The sequence below is a fragment of the Quercus lobata genome, chromosome 4 (genome assembly GCF_001633185.2).
Source record: "Quercus lobata isolate SW786 chromosome 4, ValleyOak3.0 Primary Assembly, whole genome shotgun sequence".
Taxonomy (NCBI): domain Eukaryota; kingdom Viridiplantae; phylum Streptophyta; class Magnoliopsida; order Fagales; family Fagaceae; genus Quercus; species Quercus lobata.
This window is the reverse complement of record NC_044907.1, coordinates 8745919-8769496: the sequence shown is the minus strand read 5'-3', so window position 1 is coordinate 8769496 and position 23578 is coordinate 8745919. Positions and strand designations below refer to the sequence as shown.

Sequence of the window (23578 nt, the reverse complement as noted above, 5' to 3'; positions counted from 1 at the left end):
GAGTGTTTATATCACTTTTTTGTGATTAATAACATGACAATTTGTAAGCCAATAGTAAAATTTGTAGTATCCTTAACATCACTAATAAAAAAAATGTACAACCTTTAGAAAATATATATATAGTTTTATAAAAATTTGGGCCTTTAACTATGGAAAATGGGGCCTTTTTTCCTAAGAAAATTTTTGTTTTTTGGTGGGGCCTTAGGCCTAGTCCTAACTTGCCTAGACCTTGAGCCGGCCCTGAATGCTTGTGGGGTGTAGGGGGCAAGGGTTGGGGTTCAAGTTTCCAGGAGGGAACTTCACACACACACACACACACACACACATATATATATATATATATATATAGATTAGGCTAGAATAAAATTTTATCTTCTATCAAAATAGAACCGTCCACATTTTTCATGTGGTATGCAAGGAGTATGGACACCGTTGGACTTGGTGTGAAGGAAATTGAGAGAAAGAGAACTCAATCAACACACCCTTCATTCATATGCAATTCCCATTGCAGATTCTGAGGAGGGCTAACACCACCTTGCACATCAGGCAAAGCAGCCAACCTCTATAGCTGATTAGGCAGCACCTTCAAATCTCTGCACTTTAGCTTGCCATTGCGCCTCTCAATTTGATGGTTTCGAAGTTGATCGAGGAAATTCACCAGTATAGCAATGGAAATTGTCAAAACAGCAATAACCATGTAGTCTCAAAATCTGAAGTTTGGGAAAGTTTGCCGGTGTATCCATCTCTTTTGGAAAAAAAAAAAAAAAAGTGTAGTTAGGCTCAATAGAAATGAATTTCCTGGAAGCTTCCTACTTTTCTTAACTTTGAAAATTACGGAAGTGATATGAAGCAAGGATGCACGGACGCGGCAGGACGCGGCGACGCGGGAGGGACGCCACAGACCGCGCGTCCGTCTCGCGTCACACCACGTGGCGGATCCCGACTCGGGCCGACGCGGCCGAAATCGGGCTGACTCGGTCCGTATCGGCCGAAACGGCCGAGTCAAGCCGAAATTCAAAAAAAAAAAAAAAAAAAAAGGTGCAAACGCACCGTTTGACTTAAGAGGTCTTAACCTAAATACCCAGACCCCCCAGACCCTCACACTTCGTCCAAAACTCCTCTCTCACTCCGTCCCTCATCTCCCTTCTGCCTTTTCTGTGTGCTTCACTGCTTCATCCCTCATCCCTGTGTGCACACTGCACTGCTTCAGCCTTTAGGTGTGCTCTCTCTGCTCTTTTCTTGAATTTTTATTCTTTGTTCTTTACGATTTCTCTCTTTCAAATTGCTTAGAAATAAATTTGTGAATCTGAAAATTTATGTGCTTGACTGCTTGTGTTTTTTTGCTTGTTTTTTCAATTCTTGTGGGAGTTAAAGGGTTTTGTTAACCTATGATTTGTGATTTGTGGTTTGTGGGAGTTAAAGGGTTCTGTGTTTTTTTTGCTGTGAACCTGGTTGCTGTGTTTTTTTTACTGTGAACTTGGTTTGATTTATCATTATTTTATTTAGTTAATAGTTATTATTTGTAGGTTATTTGTGGGAGTTAAAGGGTTTTTTTGGTTTTGTGGTTTTGTGTTTTTTTGCTGTGAAGTTCACAGTGTGAACCTGGCTGCTGTGTTTTGTTGCTGTGAACTTGGTTTGATTTATCATTAATTTGTAGGTTAAATTGAATCTATTGAATTTACAATGGACGAAGTTAATAGCATAGAAAGTTCACAAGAAGTGTCAAATGCTGAATCCCCTCTTTGGTAGTATGTGACTAAAGTAGAAAAACCAGCTGGTGCATCTGTGAAATCTGGTGGAAACACATATTTTAAGTGCAACTATTGTGATATAGTTTTTATGGGATCCTATTCTAGGGTTAAGGCTCATTTATTACAAATTTCTGGCAAAGGTATTAGAGCATGTCGTAATGTGTCAAAGAGCCATAGGTTGGAAATGCAGCGAATGCATGATCAAGTTGAGGCTAATAAGTTAGAGCAAGAACAGAGAAATCATATTCCCTTACCCCCACCTCCCCCAGGCCGTGGGATACCTATTTCCCCATTTCGGAGACAAGAAGGGAGTGATAGTAGTCATAGTACAAATTCGGTTGATGCTAAGAGGAGGAAGGTGACTATGAATACTACTTTGGAGAAAGCATTTCAGAATAATGCTAGACATGATTTAGATAGTAGAATTGCTAGGATGTTTTACACCGGTGGGCTTCCATTTAACTTTGAAAGGAACCCACATTATCGTAGTTCCTATGCATTTGCTGCTACTCATAGCATTCCGGGTTATCTTCCTCCTGGATATAATGCTTTGAGAACAACACTTTTGCAAAAGGAAAGAGCTCATGTTGAAAGACTCTTGAAACCAATTAAGGACTTTTGGCTTGAAAATGGTGTAAGTATAGTTTCTGATGGATGGTCAGATCCACAAAGGAGGCCTCTTATTAATATTATGGCTGTATCAGATGGGGGTCCAGTGTTTATAAAGGCAATTGATGGGTCAGGTGAGTTCAAAGATAAGCATTACATTGCTGGGGTGTTGAAGGATGCTATAAAAGAGATTGGACATGAAAAAGTTGTCCAAGTCATCACTGATAATGCAAATGTGATGAAGGCTGCTGGAGCTCTTATTGAGGGTGAGTATCCTAAAATATTTTGGACACCTTGTGTTGTCCACACTCTCAATCTAGCTTTGAAGAATATTTGTGCAGCAAAAAACACTGAAAAGAATGAAGTTACATATGAGGAATGTAGTTAGATTACACGTGTTGCTGATGATGCATCCTTCATACGTGTTTTTATCATGAACCATTCTATGAGGTTGGCAATGTTTAATGAATTTTGTCCATTAAAATTGCTCCAAGTTGCTGATACTAGATTTGCTTCGGTGGTTGTAACGTTGAAAAGGTTGAAGTTGATAAAAAGATGCCTTCAAGCCATGGCTATTAGTGACCAATGGGCTTCTTATAGGGAGGATGATGTTGGAAAAGCTCAAAAGGTGAAAGATATGATTCTAAGTGATCTTTGGTGGGATAATATTGATTATATCCTTGAATTCACGGTACCCATTTATGATATGCTACGAATAGCCGACACAGATAAGCCTTGTCTTCATCTTGTGTATGAGATGTGAGATTCCATGATAGAGAAGGTGAAAGCAGTGATATATCGGCATGAAGGCTTGGAAGAGGATCAATATAGCTCATTTTGGGGTGTGGTGTATGATATACTCATTGATTGGTGGACTAAAAATTCTACACCACTACATTGCTTGGCTCATTCCTTAAATCCTAAGTAAGTACATTTATTATCTATTTTCCTTAGTTCACCTTTTTAGTAAAACATACGTTTGATCTATATTTGTTTTTTAATCTTTAACTAGGTATTACTCCATTGAATGGATTTCGGAGAATCCAAAACGCATCCCTCCACATCGGGATCATGAAATTTCTATGGAAAGAAGCAAGTGTTTGGAGCGATACTTTGAAGATGAGAATGACTTAACGGCGGTGAAGTATGAGTTTGCTAAATTTTCAGGAGGGAGGTTTCCTTCACCAAGTGCCTTGACGGATAGGTGGACCTTACTACCTTTGGTTTGGTGGCAATACCATGGCTCCGCATTTCCAACTCTTCAAACCCTTGCCCTTAAACTTCTTGGACAACCTTGCTCATTCTCATGTGCTGAGAGAAATTGGAGCACGTACAAATTCATTCATTCCTTAAAAAGAAACAAATGGCTCCTGCACGCGCTGAGGATTTGGTATATGTGCATTCTAATCTTCAACTCTTGTCAAGGCACAATGAAGAGTACATACATACCGCAACAAAGATGTGGGATATTGCAGGAGACTCTTGGAATGAGAGCGACATGCATGGAGGAGCTGGAATTCTTGAGAATGCAGCTCTTACACTTGATGAGCCAGAGTTGGAGGCTATAGTTGTTGGGAATGTTAACACTAGTGCTACTACTAGTGAAAGTGAAGTTCGAAGTGAAGCTATTGATCTTGAGGATGATGATATTTGTGTTTGATTGTCTTGTTGATTATCTTTTATTTTGTTTTAGTTTCAAACTTATGAGTTGTATTCTAATTTCCAAACATCATGGAATGTTTTAGTTTCAATCTTATGGATTATATTTAATTTATGAACATCATGTTTTAGTTGTTATCTACTATTGCTCTTAAATTTGGTATTTGTTTATATAATGTGAAAAAGTAAAAGTATGCTTAGCAATATATTAAACATATATTATAAAAATTTTTTAATAATTTTTTAATCGCCGAGTCCTACCGCACCCGCACCCACCTTTTTCAAAAATTGCCGAGTCCCACACCTGCACCCGAGTCCCGAAACGCACCCGTGCTTCATAGATATGAAGGCTTGCCAATTTCCACTTTGCTCTTAAAATTTAAATCAAGAATAATATTCTTGATTTTCGTTGATCAGGAAACATGACCTTGATAATGAAAGACGCAGTTAGCTCACGTTTTTTTTTTTTTAACCAATTAAGCCAGACAGATACAGAGAGTCTTTTGGCTGAATATTGCTAAATTTGAAGTTAATTTGTGTTATAGGTACTGTTTCAACTTATTTAGGAATCTGAGGAAAGAGAGTGAATTTCGGCAATACCATTGCCGAAATTCAACAAAAGTAGGAGAGAGAAATTTTTGATTTTCGGCAACACCATCACCGAAATAGGAGGGAAAATTTTTTATTTTTTTTCCCTCCTATTTCGGCAATGCCATTGCCACATTTCACTTTTTTTTTTTTTTTTTTTTTAAGAAATGATATGTGCACATAATTTTTACAATATTTTTACAACATTTTTACAACAAATCACAGGTAATTAGTTATTATTAGTTAAAATTTGAATTTAACACTGAGATTACTTTTTTAATCCAACAAATATAACCTGCCACTTAAAATTTGTTGTAAAAATATTGTAAAAATTGTGTGCACATATCATTTCTTAAAAAAAAAAAAAAAAGTGAAATGTGGGCAATGGCATTGCCACATTTCACTTTTTTTTTTTTTTTTTTTTTTTTTTTTAATATATATTTAAGAAATGATATGTGCACACAATTTTTACAATATTTTTACAACAAATTTTAAGTGGCAGGTTATATTTGTTGGATTAAAAAAGTAATATCAGTGTTAAATTCAAATTTTAACTAATAATAACTAATTACCCGTGATTTGTTGTAAAAATGTTGTAAAAATATTGTAAAAATTGTGTGCACATATCATTTCTTAAAAAAAAAAAAAAAAAAAAAAAAAAAGCGAAATGTGGCAATGGCATTGCCGAAATAGGAGGGAAAAAAAATAAAAAATTTTCCCTCCTATTTCGGTGATGGTGTTGCCGAAAATCAAAAATTTCTCTCTCCTACTTTTGTTCAATTTCGGCAATGGTATTGCCGAAATTCACTCTCTTTCCTCAGATTCCTAAATAAGTTGAAACAGTACCTATAACACAAATTAACTTCAAATTTAGCAATATTCAGCCAAAAGACTCCAGATACAGATCTCAAAGGTTAAATATGGAATCTAGACAACTTTCAAATAACATCAGATCAATATTGACTGCATTTCTTTTGCCCGAGATTAATTTAAAACCAAAATAAGCGATTTTGGTACTTTGGCATCACTGGAAATCACTCTGCAAAAGAAGGGTTGCAGATTATAAGCCATTATAGAAGCACAGAACTTTTTACTCGAACAGTCCACATTCCAGTGCAAATGTTACGGACGCATTACCAAAAACACAACAGAATATTGGAAAGAATAGCACTAGCAACGTTCAAAGTAAAGACTTCAAGCTAAGGACAATTAGGAAATTACCAAAAAAAACCAAAAACCAAAAACGATAAAGGTAACAACTAACTAGTATATCATACATGATATTGAAACCTGAAGTGATTCCTTTGCTGTTAGCTGTAGCATACTGTCTTAGTCACAGAGCGGCACACCGGGAAAAAAAATCAAGAAGAAAAAGCCCATTCCGCAACCCTGTTTTGCTCATCCCTTCGTCAACTGTTTGATCAGGATAACATTACCGAGGTTCCTAAATTTTGAATGGATGGCGGACCCCTCAGCCCCCAAACACACATCAGCAGATGAAGCCATTGGCCCTCTTTCATTTAGTTGCTTGCGCCCAGGGGAGGATAGACTTGGAGCTTACATCCACTCTTCATTTGCAACTGTTGAAGCTTCCTTGCCAAATTTCCAGAGGGATATAAAACTTCCACATCCCGCAAGGCAGTCAAGCACCATAGTTCGTCAGGGAGAGTATTCAAATACTTGCAATTGTCGATGACCAAATGTTGAACTTTTGGCATTGCACCACTTTGCATATTCCAGTGCATAATCTCCAAATTTGCCATTTTAAAGACCTCCAGTTGAGGAAAACTGCTCTCATCGCAATTGAGGTCCATCTGTACCGGATTGACGCCTTTTATTTTCAGTATTTGAAGTATAGTATGGCGACCTAACACTGTCACGACATTTGGAGAAATGTTCTTGCACAGTAAGGTTATCTTGGTGAGAGTCGAGGGGAATGATATTAGACTTGGAAGATCAAAAAGTCCTTTAATTTTCAAAGTTTGCAGATGAGATGAGAGATGCAGGTTTGACAATAACGTTAACTCGACCCCGCTTGAAAAATGTAATCCTAACTTTTTCAAGTTAGGAAATCTGTCCTTGGCGAGGAGACTCAGAGTGTCTTGATTTATAGCTATACCGGTAAGGAGTTGAAGATTAGGTAAATCTTTTTTCTTTGTTTTAGGTATAGATGTTGGGCCACCCAGGTACAAATGCTTTAATTTTTGTAACCTCCATACCTCTTTAGGCAAGCATTTTATTTTAGATTTTCTCATGTCCAACGTCTCCAGATTCCAGAGTCTGCATATGGAAGCCGGCAATACATCAAGCTCACATAGTTGGATCCTCAAGTACCTCACAAGGATCAGCTTTTCTATTTTCTTGGGAATCGCGCTAAAAGTTGCCATATTCCCGAGATCTACAACCCGAACCAACTTAAATGTTTCACAAACCCAATTCAAGTTGCTTTCAACATTCGAAGTTTCATCATCCCCCAAGCATAGCAAGGAACGAGTGTAAGAAGGCTCAGGAGGATTTGAAATGGATAGATGGGTGGCACATTGGATGGAAAGTCTGCGGGATTGGCTATTTGTTGAGAAGTTATCTTTTGTGCGGATGTCAAGAAACTTCTCTTTAAGGCTCTCTTCTATGCAGAGGTCTCGTAGAAGATCATGAATACGACATGTTTTGATTCCTCCATCTGCCCTTCTTGTTGCCACCTGAATCAAGCTTCGATCAATGAGTTTCTCCAAATATTCTTCAGCAACATCCTCCACATTTGTATTGTGAGCTTGCTGTATAAATCCCTCGGCTATCCACAATTGGATTAGTTGCCTCACAGGTATCTCAAAATCTTCTGGATATATACCAAAATATAGAAAGCAAGGTTTCAAGTGCATGGGTAAGTCATCGTAGCTTAGAGCCAATATGTCTGAGCAATTTGATCTTTCCTCATTAAGGTACGGAATGATATTACATGTCACCTTCCTCCATATATGACTTTCTTTATTCTTGGTGGCCAAAAGACTCCCCAATACCACAATAGCTAGTGGCAAACCACCACAATTTTCCGCAATTTGTCTCCCCAGTCTTTCAAGATGGTCAGGACAAGTAGCTCCTCGGAACACCTTCTTAGAGAAAAGTTCCCAACTTTCCTCCTTGCCAAGAAATGGAAGTTGGTGAGGAAGAAAATTTGGACTTGCAGCATGTAAAGCCACTTCAGATTTGCGGCTAGTGATCAATATTCTACTTCCTTTCAGCTTATCAGGGAAGGAAGTAAATACCTCGTCCCATGCATTATTGTCCCATATGTCATCCAGGACTAGTAGGTACCTCCTTCCTGTCAAGCATCTAAATAGACATTTTTTCAATTCATCATCAGCGAAATCTTGCAAATCTTCACAATTCTTCTCATATATTTTCTCCACCAAACTCTGTAATGAATCTCGCAATTGAGAGTCTTTTATACGGTTCAACCCCTGGAACAGCATCTCTTTGAATTCTTCATCATCCTTTTCCTTCATATCTTTCAAGTTTGTGAACAATTCCACGCTTATCAATTTATCCCTATTGGAGCTATAATTAGCTTCCAAAATTTGGAATAATTCCTGGTGCAATTTGTCTTTCAAGATCATGAACTCTGACTTTGCTGGCTTCACAACCTTTAAAAATTCAAGCAACAGATCTCGGATTCTGTATTTTTGAGAAACATAAAACCACCCTCGCACATCAAAGTGATCTTGAACACGATTGTTGTTGTAAATCTTCCTGGCAAGAGTGGTCTTGCCTAGGCCACCCATGCCAACGATTGAAATGACATCAAGTTGAGAACCCCCTTCAACAAGCTTGTCCACCAATGTCTTCGTGTCTTGACTGAAGCCCACAACGTGATCTTCCTCGACAGTTCTCCTGCGCTTGTCCAGTATCCGCCCCGCTTGTTCTGCATCTCCTCCGGATTCGACTTTTTCTGTGACGTACTTTCCCCTATTCTCGTTAATTCTTGCGATGACATTGTTGATGCGATCTATATCCTTTGCAACATCATGAAACATGTTTGATTGGTCACGGAAATGGATTAGCTTCTCCAACTTACTTCTTTTCCTGTGCATTACGGCATTTATGATGAAAGTGTCGATGACATCCTCAGCCTCGTAGGCTGCGTCCCTGATTTGGCTGACTACCTCTTTCAACGTGCTATTCTCATCCTGTTCTCCCTCAGTATTTTGAAGGAAAACTTTGATAAATTTCAACTCGTTTTCAAGTATCTTGACTTGTTCTTTCACCCCACCAAGCAACTTCGCTTCAGCTTTGAGCAACTGAGTCACGTTCGCTAAGAGGAAAGTCACAGCACTGCCCACCACACTGCCCACCAAAGTGTTCACCGTATTTTCTTTTTCTCTTTTTTTTCCTCGTTTGTGGGCTTTGACAACTGTTGCAGATTCTCTTCTGAAGGGAAGAGTAAAATTACTGACTTTAGTACGTACGTAAAATTCCTACCTCAAAACCCAAGAAAACGATTTACTAAAACCCATGAATTGAGAATGGGTATATCAGGAGTTGGTGATGATGGAAATGGTAGCGACAAGGCAGAATGGAGGGAGAGAGAGATGGTGATGGTGATGATGGTGGGGACTCGTGACCGGGAACTGAGGAGGAGATGGGATAAAAGAGAGAGAGGATAAAGTGAAAGACGAAATGGTATTAAGCTGCGTTTGAAATCTCTGAGTTTTCTGAGAATGTAGCCGAATGCAATTTTTTAGATTCTGAAAAATTATGTTCGAGTTTATGGTGAAAGTTTTATCAAAATTAAAAAGAAATTATGCTAAGTGTGCATTTGGCAATGATGAAATTTGCTAGCTTATTTAGCTTATTTTTGCTACTATTTATGAACTTTACTACACTTTTTGGTACTATTTATGAATTTCTGTACTATTTAAGCTAATTTTTACTTTTATCTACCGTATTTTCAACAAAAAGTTTTCAGTTTCAACAAAATAAGCGGATCTCAAACAGAGCCTAAATGTCCTCTATATAGCTTGATTTTTTTTTTTTTTTAATACAAGATAAAAATTTTACTTTAGAATAATCTAAATGTATATGTGTGTGAAACTTCCTCTTAAAGACTTGAATCTCAACCCTTGCCCCATATCCTACAAACACTTATACTTGTGAAATGATCATTGCATCATGGGTATGTGGTGGTTGAAAAAAAATTATGTTCAATAAAATTGCATTTGATTACATTGAATTTCTTTAATAATTAAACAATTTTAGTAGCATGACTATAATAACAAATTTTAATAATTTCTCATTAACAAAGGGACACTTTGAACTTAAAAGTACAAGAAAATCCTCATATTTTTATCATTTGGAGTTGGGACACCTTAACGTTTAAATTCCAAATTTTTATATGGGATGCTTTAAATCCCATATTATTATAAATTTACATTTATATATTATGAGCAGTCGTAATAGTCAAGAGTTTTATAATTTAATTGATTGACATCTTCTAATATAGTAATGTGTCTATGATATCTAATATTCAAATCTCTCTCTCTCTCTCTCTCTCTCTTTATAAATGTCAATTATTGAAAAAAAAGAAAAAAGAAAAAAAATGGCAATTGTTACGTAGATGGTTTCTATGAATCTATATATTTATCTAAAAGCTTAAAGTTTAAGCATAGCATTTATTATTGCTATATTTTTGTTGAGCTACATCAGTGGCCACATCGTCCACTCTCTCTCTAAAATTCTTTTTCTTTTTATTAATTTTCTTAACTTAATGTTACACTTTCTAAAACATTTTTCTTTCTCTCAATTTTTTTTTTCATTTTTTGATGGAATTTTTATTTTTATTTTTCATTTTTTGATGGAATTTTTATTTTTATTTTTCATGCATTTCCACTTTAGGTTGATGGATTTTTATGTCCTTTAAAACTATACTTTAAGTTGATGTGATTTAGTTTTGTATTTTTAAGTTATTATCTTTTTTTTTCTTTGATTTCATAGATGTCATCCTACTCCATTATAAAAATAGTATATAAGAATATAATGTTATTCTATTATATAATATGACTTGGATAATTTAGTATTTATATATTACTATATCTTTTATTTTTACTCATTTTATTCTTATCTTGTTTTTTATAAATTTTTTATAAAAAATTTACTATATCTTTCATGCAACTCTACTTTAGGTTGATTTTTGAGTTCTCCATTACAAGTAGGCTCTCTCACTTTTATATTTTTGTTTAATTTTTGTTTGAGTTAATACTTAGTTATATTGTAAGTGAGAATTTGAATTTATATAATAAAAAAATCTTGGTTATGCTTTTGAATGTGTCTATCAATTATTTGAGTACTAGTATGTAATTTGTGCTTATGCACGGGAATGATAAATTGTAGTGGTACAATTGATATTAGTTTGAGTTATTAAACATATAAAACATAATTCGATCAGGACATTTGGAAGTACTAAAATAGTTTTTCCTTACAATTTTCATGATATTGGTTACGTCAAGTTTCTCATTACATGGCTATTACATATATAATTTTGGAAATCACTATTAGATACTAAATGTACAATATCAATTCACAATTATTTTCCGTGAAATTCTACTAAATACAATACAAAATAAAATAATAAATTAGTCAAATATTATCTCCTAAATTGAATAGGGATAGATGTATGAGATCGTTCAGTTCAATTACAGCTTGTTATGTTTAATATCTTATAAAAAAACATACTCATTAGTTCAAAGAAAACATAACAACAAAAATCTAAAAAATTTAATTTGTATGAAAGGCTAATAAAAGCAAATTCCAATTTTGATTCTAATTGAATTTTTTCTAAATTTTGTTTTAAGAAAGCAAAATATATATATATATATATATATATTACTTAGTTAGTAATGGACCATATACAGTCATGGTATGTTACATAAATAACTTATAAATATGAATTTTTTTAATTATACAAAAAAGCCTCATACATATAAAATCATTCAAACTCTCTCTTCCTCTAATTTTATATATAAAATTAGATATATTATTTGGTTCGTTTTTTTGTTTATTTATATTAGACTCTTTGTTTTCTATACTAAATTAACTCATTAGGCACAAAAAAAAAAAAAAAAAAAAAAAAAAAAAACTTAAATTAAATGAGACACACGACTCAAAATTAAAATATAATTGAAATCCAATTTTTAAAATGAATTAACTTACTTGGCAAAAAAATTTAAAAATTTAGATTAGATGAAATATATGATGCAAAATTAAATTCTAATTGAATTCCAATTTGAAATTTAATTGAATTTTTTTCTTAGTTTTGCCTATTAATAATATATATTGTAGATTATTAAGTGCAATTTTGTTATGATTTTGTATTATCATAATAATCTTCTTTAAGAAAATGAAGAATTTGAATGATTTATTCAAAACTTAGAAAAATATAGGGCACTATAACATAATTTCAAAAAATATGGACGATTTCATAAAGGAATAATATCAATCAAATAATGAATGATATATTGGTAGAGATAGAAAGATGAAATAATTTTGGAAATTGTTTAATTTTTAGGGAGAACAAAATTATCTTCAACAAATTTTAGAAAATAAATTATACATTATACTACAATTACAAAATAATTATTTATTTTCATGCATCATGTAAGTTTGGGTCTGCGATTAGTTTAATTGAAAAACAAGACTACCACAGTACCACTTTAAGGTTGAGGGAGGATAAAATAGGCGGCAAGTATTAAGAATAAAAATTTTGGTTCCATGATTTTCTAAATGCAACTAACGCAAACGTGTGTTTCGTACTTTCGTCTTAATTGATAAAGTGTGCATTTGGTCTAGTATATTTTTCTTAAAAAAACAAGCAATAGAATGTTGAATTTTTTTTTTCCAACGATAAAAACTCAGAAACATATTATTAATATACGAAAATTACATTACACCTTCAAAAAGTACATTCTGCATAAAATGATGAAGACATTCCTGGAGAAAATGGGCATTTGCCCCTTTCGCCAAAATTTTTCAGTAAAATGCCCCATATCTGAAACTATTTAGAGAAATGTCCATGTTTTGAAACTTGATTTTCTAAAAAATGAGTTTCAATTTAAAACTTGATGAATTGAAACTTGACTTTTGGATAATCAAGTTGTTGTGAATTGAAAATTAAAAAAAAAAATCTAAGTCTACGTTCGCTATAATTCGATGTTCCAAAAATAGAGTTTTACATTTGAAACTCGATTTTTAGAAAATCGAGTTTCAAAACAAGAGCATTTTCCTAATTAGTTTCAAATATAAGGCTAAAAATCGAGTTTCAAAATAAGAGCATTTTCCTAATTAGTTTCAAATATGAGGCATTTTGCTGAAAAGTTTGTGAGAAAGGAGTAAAAGCCTATTTTGGCCAACAATTCCTTCCTCCATCCAAATGCAAACATTAAAAAGTGCTGAGCATAAGATTCTAGTAGAGAAGCCACCCTATTTGAATTTTGTGAGATGCAATTAAAGTGTCATTGACAAAATCCAAGGAGAATTGATAACACAACTTCAGCAAGATCAGTTGCATTTCAATGAGAAACAAGATCTAGGAAACTCTATCCTTTCTAAAAAAAAGGACAATACAAATTGTCTGAAAGTTCCCAAGCCATCGGCAGTTTCAACATAAATGAAATGAAATCCCTTTGGAACACATACAATCACTTAATAGAGTCAAATCTTTACGGGATTCCTTCCTTTTTGGAAAAAGTACTTGTATGTAGAAAAAAAAAAAAAAAGGTTTAGGAAGTTACATATATGCCAAATAAGTTAAAAAGAAGTCCTCAATTTATAGCAAATTTTAGTATAATGACAAATTATGCCAACCTCCTATTAGTTTCACGAGACGACAAACTTGTATAAATGCTACAAATCTCACACACATTATAACTTCTTCAACGAAATACTCTCAAAAGATTCTTATTCAAACTATTAACAAAATAATACTTTTTTTTTTTTTTAAGAACTTCAGCCTATGGCATCCGTTTCTAATAATTGCTCTCTTTATCATCAAACTAAGATACCAATCGGTTTTTGGTATAGGCGGGGATTGAATCCCAAATCTTTTATTCAACTATTAGAGACTTTATTAATTGAGCTAACTAAAACCTACATAATATTACATACTTTATGATTTGTGGGTGAATGATATTCCCAAATAAGATTTGAATAAACAAGTAGAATTTTATTTAAAGGAATAAACGAGTATAATTTGGATTTATGGGTTTATTTGCTAGATTTTATTTGCTTGAGGTTGCAATGTTTTCGATTTGATTTGGTGGGTTTGGTGACTTGTTGGGTTTTGGTCCCACTCAAAATTCATATTGTTCTCATCTTAGAGTTAAACAATCCACAATACAAAGATTACTATGTGTTTCTGCATGTTTGGTTGCTAAGAAATGCAAGAAAAGAAAGGAAAATCTTGATTTTTTAATTTTCTTGACAACCAAACATATTCTTTGGGAATGATAATGAAGAATATGAATAATCATGTTCTAAGGACAAATGTGTTCTTCAAAAAAAATAATGAAGTGAAAAGAAAATTTTAATTTACCTATTTTAATTTATTTTTTAAAATTAAAAGTTCATAATTTTATTTTTCTGACATGCCTTTTATTTATTTATTAAAATGCTGATGTGGCATTTTTTAAATGGCCACCTCAGCTTCATACTTGTCATTAGTGCACTTCATCTACCATGTAGATTATTTTCATTAGTAAGATGATGATAGGGATTAAATTGGAAATAATTTTTGAATTTTAAGGACCAAAATAAGATCTCATAAAATGTGAGGACTAAAATAAGAAATGACTCAAAATGTAAGGAACAAAAAAAATACATTTTCCCCTAAATTAATACATATTTGAAACTAAGGGTTTTATTATTATTATTGTAGGGACACGTTTTTCAGCCCAAGCCCAAAATGTATGGGATCTTGGCTCGGTAGTACAATAAATTTATAGAGAGTGGGTCAAAGAGCTAGGTTTTAGTGCATGAATAACGATTAGAATGGGTGTAGATGATGATTAAGGAAGAATAAGGAAAATAGAGCTGAATGAATTCACTGTTCGAGAAGGCAAGTTTTCATATAAATCAGTTAAATAGAGTACAAGTGCAATTTAGATTGTTATAGTGCCTCTTCTATCTTTTTCCAGCCCCCCTTCCTCTAAGGTCTCTACTTTCATTTATACTACATCTCTTCCTTCATCTTTACCCCACACGTGGACAGTTGAGGGTTTATGCTGATACTTGTCCTATCAACCTCCTCTAGAAGTCTTTGGGGGATGGTTATAAGGCTTAAAAAGTACTGTTCAAAGGTCACTTCCTCATTAATGCAGCTAGGGAGTTAGCTACAAAGCATTCAATGTGGTGATAACAGCTTTCCCTTAGATATTTTTGGGTTCCCATCTTTCTTGTACGTTTATGGCGCATGTCCCTATCATTAGAGCTTCCTGGAAGGTCACTTTGATCATTGGGATCTATATCTGATCTTTGCTTAGCTTGTCTGAGGAGGTATTCCTCCTCGGACTGCCTTCCTATTTGCCTTGGACTGCCTTCCCATTTGTATCCTACTCCTTAAGTCCTAAGTTTGAACCATTTATTACCATTCGATCCCAAGTCCAAGGTTACATTCGTCCTTGAATCTGAGCATTCCCAAAATTGATTGTGCTATCTCATTTGGTTCAATTGATTAGTCTCGAATCAATACTTGGCTATTTTGACCGGAAATCATAAAGTACTAATAATATGCGAGTGTGTGTTGATCTAAAGCATCTAACCACGTGTTTTCAAGCATCATTTTAAAGCATATAAGGTTTTTGGCCATGAATGACTGCTGTGACGATGTCACCCGTTTTAGTTTGAATGACAAATTAAATTTAAATTAATTGCTAGTCTGCAACTGTTTCGAATTTTTGGATCTGCAAAATTAAGGACGATAACTAAAGCGTGAATCCGTGAGATGTGTGGATTACTTATGAGAATAACATCATTGTTATTTATCGGTTAAAATATTTTATAAATATGAACTGTTAATTGTAGATCCAAAAAAAAAATGTTTGTCATTGAAATCTAAGTAAATAATTGATTAATGAATAAACAATTAGACATCTGTGAAAAAAATTTAGACACAATTCAGAATTATGAGTGGTTTATAATTTTGTGGTAAAAGATAGAAATTTTATTGGGATGAAAATATAACAAGGTAAGAACCCTGAAACACCTTCCACGAAGTACGCTTTAAACGTTAGTGAGATGACTATAGAGAATAAATTAAAAAGGATTTTCAAAATTTAGAGAATATAATAGAAGCTCAAAAAATGTAGGGATTAAAGTGAAAAATGATTCAAAATGTAAAGGAACAAAAATGTATTTTTCTCTAAATTATCCTTTCAAATGATATCTGATGATGCCGAAAATACCACCAATGAGCCACACGGTTCTCGCACACCCCAAATAGCACCTGCACAGTGAAAAGAAACTACCTAACAGAGAGTACCGGTGTGGTACTGGCCAAATACCCTCCGAAGGTCAAGTCAGAACTATTCTCACTACTCTAGAGTGCTAGAGAGGGTAAATTATTCGTACCTTCGTTCATGAGGGTGCGTGGGCTTTTATAGTAGTAAGGGTTGATCCCTTTTTCTTGGAGTAGAAGTCTTTTCCTTATAGGAGTCTCCTTATCCGTATTTTGCGGGATCCTTTCCATATAGGAATCCCTCTTAGGTTTCACGAAACGTGGAGAGCAAGTCATTTACAGGCTAGTGCCGTTAGTCTAAATGGTGCCTTCGGTCTATATACCGTCAGCTTCAGGACTCCCTTCAGCTTCATAACCCCGTCTGCCTATGGAACTCTTCACTTCATAGTGCCGTCAGCTGTTAAACAAAGGCTGACGGCCCAATAGGTACCGTCACCCTTATCTCTCATTTGACCATTCTTTTATCCTCATCAATATCATTTAATATTTTTAACATTATAAAAATAATTTTAGAGATTATTTTACTTATTTTTTTAAACCAAAAATTTACAATTATAAGGTGTAAAGTGTATTTTTTTTTAAATAGAAAAATGAAAAAAAATTTGGCTCTAAACATACTTAAAATTATCTCACTCTAACTTAATATGTAGTAACTACAGAGACCATTGATGGGCAGCCACAATTTTTCACATGCCTTTTTTTTTACCTTTAAAAATAACCAAAGTATAAAAGAGAAAGAAAAAAAAATATATATATATATATATCAAATGTATGACATATTATACTTTGGGTAAAATATAAAGTGAAACACTCAAAAGAAATATATGATTTTATTCTCTAACCTCAAGGGGTCGAGCTAATTACCGTGTGTGTGTGGGACCAATATATATATATATATATATATATAGTGAGATGGATTCAAATTACACCTGGTGTAACTCTTATAAACTTACTCCTTTTTAGTTTCTAAAAAAAAAAAAAAAAACCTTACTCCTTGAAAGTTCAAAAACGTGTACAAAAACACCTTTGAACGTTTAGACCCCCAAATAACAACTTAATCAATTCAAGCAATATGTCAAACAACAAGTGTGCGGAAACTTAACATATGCTATCAAACGAAATTGATTAAATACTATCTAAGCCATAACAGATTAATATCCACAGCAGATAAATAAAAAGGCAAAGATAGAGAGGAAGGAAGATGCAAACACAAAGACAACACGCGATGTGTTATCGAAGAGGAAACCGAAGCCCTCGGCGAAAAACCTCTCCGCCGCCCTCCAAGCGGTAATCAATCCACTAGAAAATATAGTTGGGATACAAGGACAGCAATAGACCCTCCAAGCCTAATCTACCCAGTGCACCTAAGCCCTCCAAGCTTCTTGCTCCAACGAGGTTACGCCGAACCTTTTTCTTTTCTAGCTTCCCGAATTCCGCTACTAGACCGTAGCATCAACCAATGAAGATTGGTTCCTTCCTAACTGCTTCCCAGAAATCCAAACAGCAGTCTCACAATGATGATGATGATGAGAACCTGGTTTGGTATAAAGCCTCTCAAGGATTTGACAATGGAGAGGAAGAGAGTTGAGGAATTTGAAGAGATTCTAAGGTAGAGATTGTGGGTGAAACAATCTGGTTTTTCTTTAGGGTTTCTCTCTCAAAATTCTCTCTGGAAGCTCTCTTTCAATCGTGGGTAATAGGGGTATTTATACTGGAGTGGAGAGGAATGTGAAACGTCAGAATTCTACAAAACAGGGGTGGCTCGCGGCTTGACCTTGCGGCTTGACTAAGTCGCGAGATCCAGTCGCGAGATAACCATATGGCCAGTTGTCCTGTTTTGTCCTGTAGTGCTCCAGCTAGCAGACTGTTCACCTTCCAGCATGCTTGGCACGTGAGGTTGCTTCTGGCGGCTTGAAGCCGCGAGTCACCCGCGAGACCCAGCCGCGACACTCTGTTTTCTTGCACACTCTTGAGCAAACTTCACTCTATCTCACTCACTACCCTTACATCAAACCCACCTAAATACAGGGTTACTAAATGCTGAATTACAAGCAAATTTGGCACGGAATAAAGCCAATAAGATGGTTGAATAAATTCAACCTTACACTCCTTTTTTACACCATAGATTTTTAAGAGATCTAATGGTTAAAAAAATATCATTAAATACTATTGTTTTCCACTTTACTACCTAATTAATACTAGCGCTCTCTCTCTCTTTCTGTCTCTCCTTTTTTATTACTTTCCACCACATAATATTTTCTTCAACACAATCTAACAAAAAAAAATTGAAAAATAATCCCAACTCTTTTTTTTTTTTTGAGAGAGAGAGAGTTTCAACTTATAACGTCCGCTTCTGATGATAGCTTTTTATCATCAAACCAATACACCAATCAGTTTTTAGTGTAGGCGGGGATTGAACCCCAGATCTCTTATTCAACCATCAGAGACTTTACCAATTGAGCTAGCTAGAACCCACAAAAATAATCCCAACTCTATTCAACATTTAGTATCTCTAAACAATTCGTAGTAGGCAACTTTTCTAACAATAATCTACAACATTTGATATGTTTCTATGTGGAGTTATATCAAAACCACTAAAAACATCAACTAGAAGAAGAACCAATAAATATAAAAACAAAAAAAATTAATAACAACAGAGACCAAATCTTTTGACACCCAAATTGGGCATTGAAGTGTTCTTTTCTACCTTTTCATGCAAAACTCTGTTTCAGGTGTGTATATTCATAGTCATTATGCCTACTCTTCCGAAAGAAGACATAAATCCTATCCACCAAATTGCCACAAAAAAATTCAGTGGAACGTTATCAATGATGATGTAGAGTTGTTCGCTTGCAATCACTTTGTTTTACTTGAGTTTCCATGCCCTAGCAAGTCACAATTTGTTCCCTCACAAAGGCACTCTTGTGGGTTTGCATAGAAATAATCTTCCTCCTTTGGCTTATCTACAATAACCCTACGATGAGTTGGCTGTCCCACTCTTTTCTCATGAACCAATGCAACAGCAGCTACAAACTCATTCCATGAAAGTGTTCTATTGTGATGCATATCCAGTAACGCTACAAGACTTTTCCAATCTAGCAAGATGGTTTTTTTAAACCCAAGATACCTACAAATCAGAAAAATCTTCAAGATCTTTCAGAAATGCAATAGTTTAGCTATTTTGCCATCGAATAAAATTAAAGCCCACCTCATCATGGTGGGTATACAAACCTACGATGACCTTCCACAACTTTTGCCATGTTTCCATTGTAGGTGAGAATGATGACTCTTGTTATGGGTAGTATTGTGAAATCAATGATTATGGGATTATTTTTCAATTTTTTTTGTTAGATTGTGTTGAAGAAAATATTATTTGGTGGAAAGCAATAAACAAGCAGAGAGATAATGCTAGTATTAATTAGGGATTCTAGCATTTTGCCCTTATAGCGACGTTTTAAATGGAACTTGAGTTTCATGCAATTATTATTATTTTTTTTAAAGTTTGATCACCCCAAACTTATAGCTGTGTTTAAGGAGTGTTATAGCGGCGTTTTAAATGGAACTCGAGTTCCATGCAAATTTTTTTAGCTGCGTTTAGGGAGACCTATAGCAGCATTTTTAATGGAACTTGAGCTTCATGAACTCAAGTTCCATGCAAGTTTTTTTTTTTTTTTTTTTTTTTTTTTTTTTTTTTTTTTTTAAGTTTGATCGCTCCATACTCGATTTTCTACAAATCGAGTTTTTCATTGAAACTCGATTTTGAGAAAATCGAGTTTCAAAACAAGGGCATAGACCTAAATAGTTTCAAAATAGGGACATATTGATAAATTTTTTTAAAAATAAGGGCAAAATGCTAGAATCCCCAGTATTAATCAGGTAATTGTGTTTTTTTAACCGTAAGATCTCTTAAAAACCCACGGTGTAAAAAATGTTTAAGTTTATAAGAGTTACACTTGAACCCATCTCATATATAGTTATAGTTGGTGCCATTAAGTTTAGCTAATGACAGTTTTTCCTCAACTAGTGCCGAACATTGAATGTGGGTAAACTTATGGAGGCTACTCTACTCTTAGATTAGATAATGAGGGGAATATTTACATTACATAATATACCACCTCCTAGGCAAGGGTCATGGTTCTAAATGAAACTATCATGTTCCACGGAAGTATAGTCCAACAAATAATTTAAAATAACGCTATAGAAACTATAAATATTATTATATAAATTGTATAAATTGTGGTGACACAAAAGAATTAATTAAAAAGTTAATATATTATGTTGATCATATGACACCAGTTAATATTATATTCATTGACATATCAATTTATAAGTCCCTCATACTAAAATTTATAGCAACTTTACTATTTTTTTTAATTATACCAACACTCTCAACATAAATTTTCACAAAGGCAATAACCAATATATATACGAATCAAAATCCAAAAACTTCCCCAAGTACTCAAATATTATTCTTCAAGTACTCAATTAATATTTAGGCGCAAATACTATTTTGGTCCCTACTGATAGGCCAAGAATGTATTGGCCCCTTAGGTAAATTAACCAATTAATTAGTCAAGTGAATTAATTAAGTTAATTAACATGCAATACACGTGGTAACACAAACAAATCACCAAATAACTAACTGCAGCAGAAAATAAATTTGACATAGTGATTTGTTTACAAATGAGGAAAACCTCCAAGGCAAAACCCCACAGGGTGAATTTAAGATCACCACTCCCGAGAATCCACTATTATCAAAACAAACAGTTACAGGTAAAGGAATCCCAGTACCTTATACCAATCTACAGTTGAACCCTTACCCCAAGACACAATTAGACTTATAATGTAGTGACAATCTCTCCTTTCAATGCACGGCTCTAAGTACGTGACTAACCAATCGATGCACGAATCCCAGTACATGACTAACACACAAGCTTCTTGGTTACAAAACCCTATGGCGTACAAATGCAGTAGCTTCTTCAAGAGAAAAATGAACTAGGACAGATTGTCTCTGGTCAGAATATGAATGTAACAACAAGTGCAACAACCTTATGAAGGCCCTTAAAATGATCCATATATATGTCTAGAGTTTGGAGAAAAGAAAATCTAAACACATAGCTTGGATATGCGTGAAAAACAGATCTGGAAATATGAATTTCATAATTTTCGATAGATACAGCTTCTGTCGAGAGTTGTCGAGAATCGCTCATTAAATCTGGATAGATACATCTATTGAGCAATTTGTCGAGTTTTAATGAACAACACTTCTTCACTTGATTCTTGGACAGATTTGCATGGCTTCAATACTTGGACTTGAACTCTTGTTTCTTGAAGTATCAAACACATCCGATCTACCCAATTATAGGTAAAGTGCGTTTTGTCAAAGATTAGCCAATTCTAAATGACATATGTTCATAACATGTTCCTCATATGTCCTAACAATCTCCCCATTTGGCAATCCATGACAAAACCACAACAAACAAATGAAATATGAGAGAAGTCATAAATCACTCAACTCATACTCACTTGTTGAATACAATAAAATTTATCCTAACACAAACTCTTAAAAAACTTTGCAAGAAGAGAGTTCATGGCATGGAAGATTTTGATAACCTATAATTTTGAAACACTTTAAACAAAACTCATCATGGCATCTTAGTGTGAAACAGAAATAAAAGGTTGCATACAATAAATAAGAAGCATGTGTATAAAGAGAGAAAAGAAATAACACATGGAGAGATAGGTGAAACTGTGATAACAACCTCATCAAATATATATATATATATATATATATATCAATAATGAATACAAAGTTTGCTATCACTAAGTGGTCACAAGACCAATATACAAGAACAATGTATCTAAAAGATAAAGAAAGGAAAAGATACAAAAGTCCTCACTACATCCCTCATAAAAATAAACAATCCCCCTAACAAAAATTCTCCTATACTAACTCTCCCCCTAAGTACATGACTACTCTCATACCAAAAACTACTCCCCCTTTTTGTCACAAATGACAAAGGGCAAGTCACTAAGAAACAGTCATCTCCTCGTCACTACAAGAGCTAGCATCCTCATCCTCATCATCATCATCACCGAAGCCATCATCATCGCCCTTATCCTCGAAAGCCTGTGGAGATGGAGATGGAGATGGAGACGCAGTGAAGCCACCCATAATAGCCTGTCGTCGTGTGATATGACCAACACGAGTATTCACCTGACACAACTCATCACTAAGAGTGTCAAGGCGAGCTTCCATGTGCTCAAGCTATATCATGATGGCCTCGAGAGTCACACCACCTGCGAAAGAAGGAGCAGAGGTGGATGGAGCAGAAGAGGCTAGAGGAGTTGCCCTCTCGGTTTGTGGCCACTTCAGTCGAAGCTGGGCCTCACTCCGTCTAATGAACGTGCCGCTAATGGCACCCATAATGGTGAAATAAGCAGACTCAGGACAGGAGGCAGAAACATGGTGAATGATCCACGTGATATGGGTTGTTGTATCCTTATAGACATCTATAAGGTAGAGTATGAAGTGAAAAGGGAAAGTCAATGGTAAGCCCCTCAATGAGGGATAACAAAAGGTGAGCACAAGGCTCAGTAATAGAATTATAGTGAGACAAGGGATGTAAAACAAATTTCATCACCATATTTAGGAACCTCGGACCTTTTGCAAAGCCCGAGCATGAGGTGTTTTGACGATCACCCCATGATGAAGGTGTCTCACAGAAGAGAGACAGAAGCTCGTCTTTAGACGAGGACATCCGGGGTAGTAAGCAAACTCCACCCTCGGAACATGCAGCACCTCGGATATAAGATCCGAAGTGACTACTATACAAGTACCTCGAACATGAGTGGTGAAATAAGGTATGAAATAATTAAATCCGTGCATATTAGAGTAAAGCTCCTGTATGATCACGGCGGGAGAACTCACCAAGATCTCACATAGAGACTCCCAATGCCGACTATGAATGGCATCGGGTAGAGTGGTATCAGAGAAGTCCGAATAGGATAACCTAGCGTTCTGAATGAATGCCACATTTGGAGAAGTTCTCCAAGAAGTCCAACCGGGCCTTCTCATCACGGAACCAGAGATGAAGAGGAGTAGAGTCAAAAGAAGAAGATGCCCCGGAACAAAGAGGGTTCTAGGACGGAGTGGATTTGCGCTTAGATGCCATGCTCAGACTATCCGAGAGAAAGAGAAAGAGAGAGACAAGCAGAAAAGCTCCAATCAACAACAATACCAAAAGAAAGAAAAGAATGGTACATATGCATGAAAAATGCATGATCATGTGACGTGCAACATAAATAAACACCATAGGCTCAACCCAATCCAAACCTACCAACACATAAGATTCTAACATATAAAACACACATCTAAAATGCATGAAACATTGTGAAAATGCAAATGTGATGCAATGCATGAGCATATAGGATCATTTAAACAAAACCCACCTAAAAACCTCACAAACAA

At 34.8% G+C, this 23578-nt stretch overlaps 3 protein-coding genes across 3 annotated transcripts; 2 read left to right on the top strand and 1 right to left on the bottom strand.

Annotated features, from left to right (window-relative positions):
- The first annotated feature begins 1683 nt into the window (after nucleotides 1-1683).
- On the top strand, nucleotides 1684-3123 carry LOC115984517. Its single transcript, XM_031107536.1, has 3 exons — nucleotides 1684-1745; nucleotides 1857-2740; nucleotides 2855-3123. The coding sequence occupies exons 1-3, from the start codon at nucleotides 1684-1686 to the stop codon at nucleotides 3121-3123; spliced, it is 1215 nt and encodes a 404-aa protein (XP_030963396.1).
- Nucleotides 3115-4020, top strand: LOC115984516. Its single transcript, XM_031107535.1, has 3 exons — nucleotides 3115-3284; nucleotides 3373-3690; nucleotides 3786-4020. Exons 1-3 carry the CDS (start codon nucleotides 3130-3132, stop codon nucleotides 4018-4020), a joined length of 708 nt encoding a protein of 235 aa, XP_030963395.1. The 5' UTR covers nucleotides 3115-3129.
- Nucleotides 4021-6127: 2107 nt separating this feature from the next.
- On the bottom strand, nucleotides 6128-22366 carry LOC115984515 (disease resistance protein RPP13-like). Its single transcript, XM_031107534.1, has 2 exons — nucleotides 22148-22366; nucleotides 6128-9079 (listed from the first exon to the last, which is right to left on the bottom strand). The coding sequence occupies exons 1-2, from the start codon at nucleotides 22364-22366 to the stop codon at nucleotides 6128-6130; spliced, it is 3171 nt and encodes a 1056-aa protein (XP_030963394.1).
- Between the last annotated feature and the right edge of the window lie 1212 nt (nucleotides 22367-23578).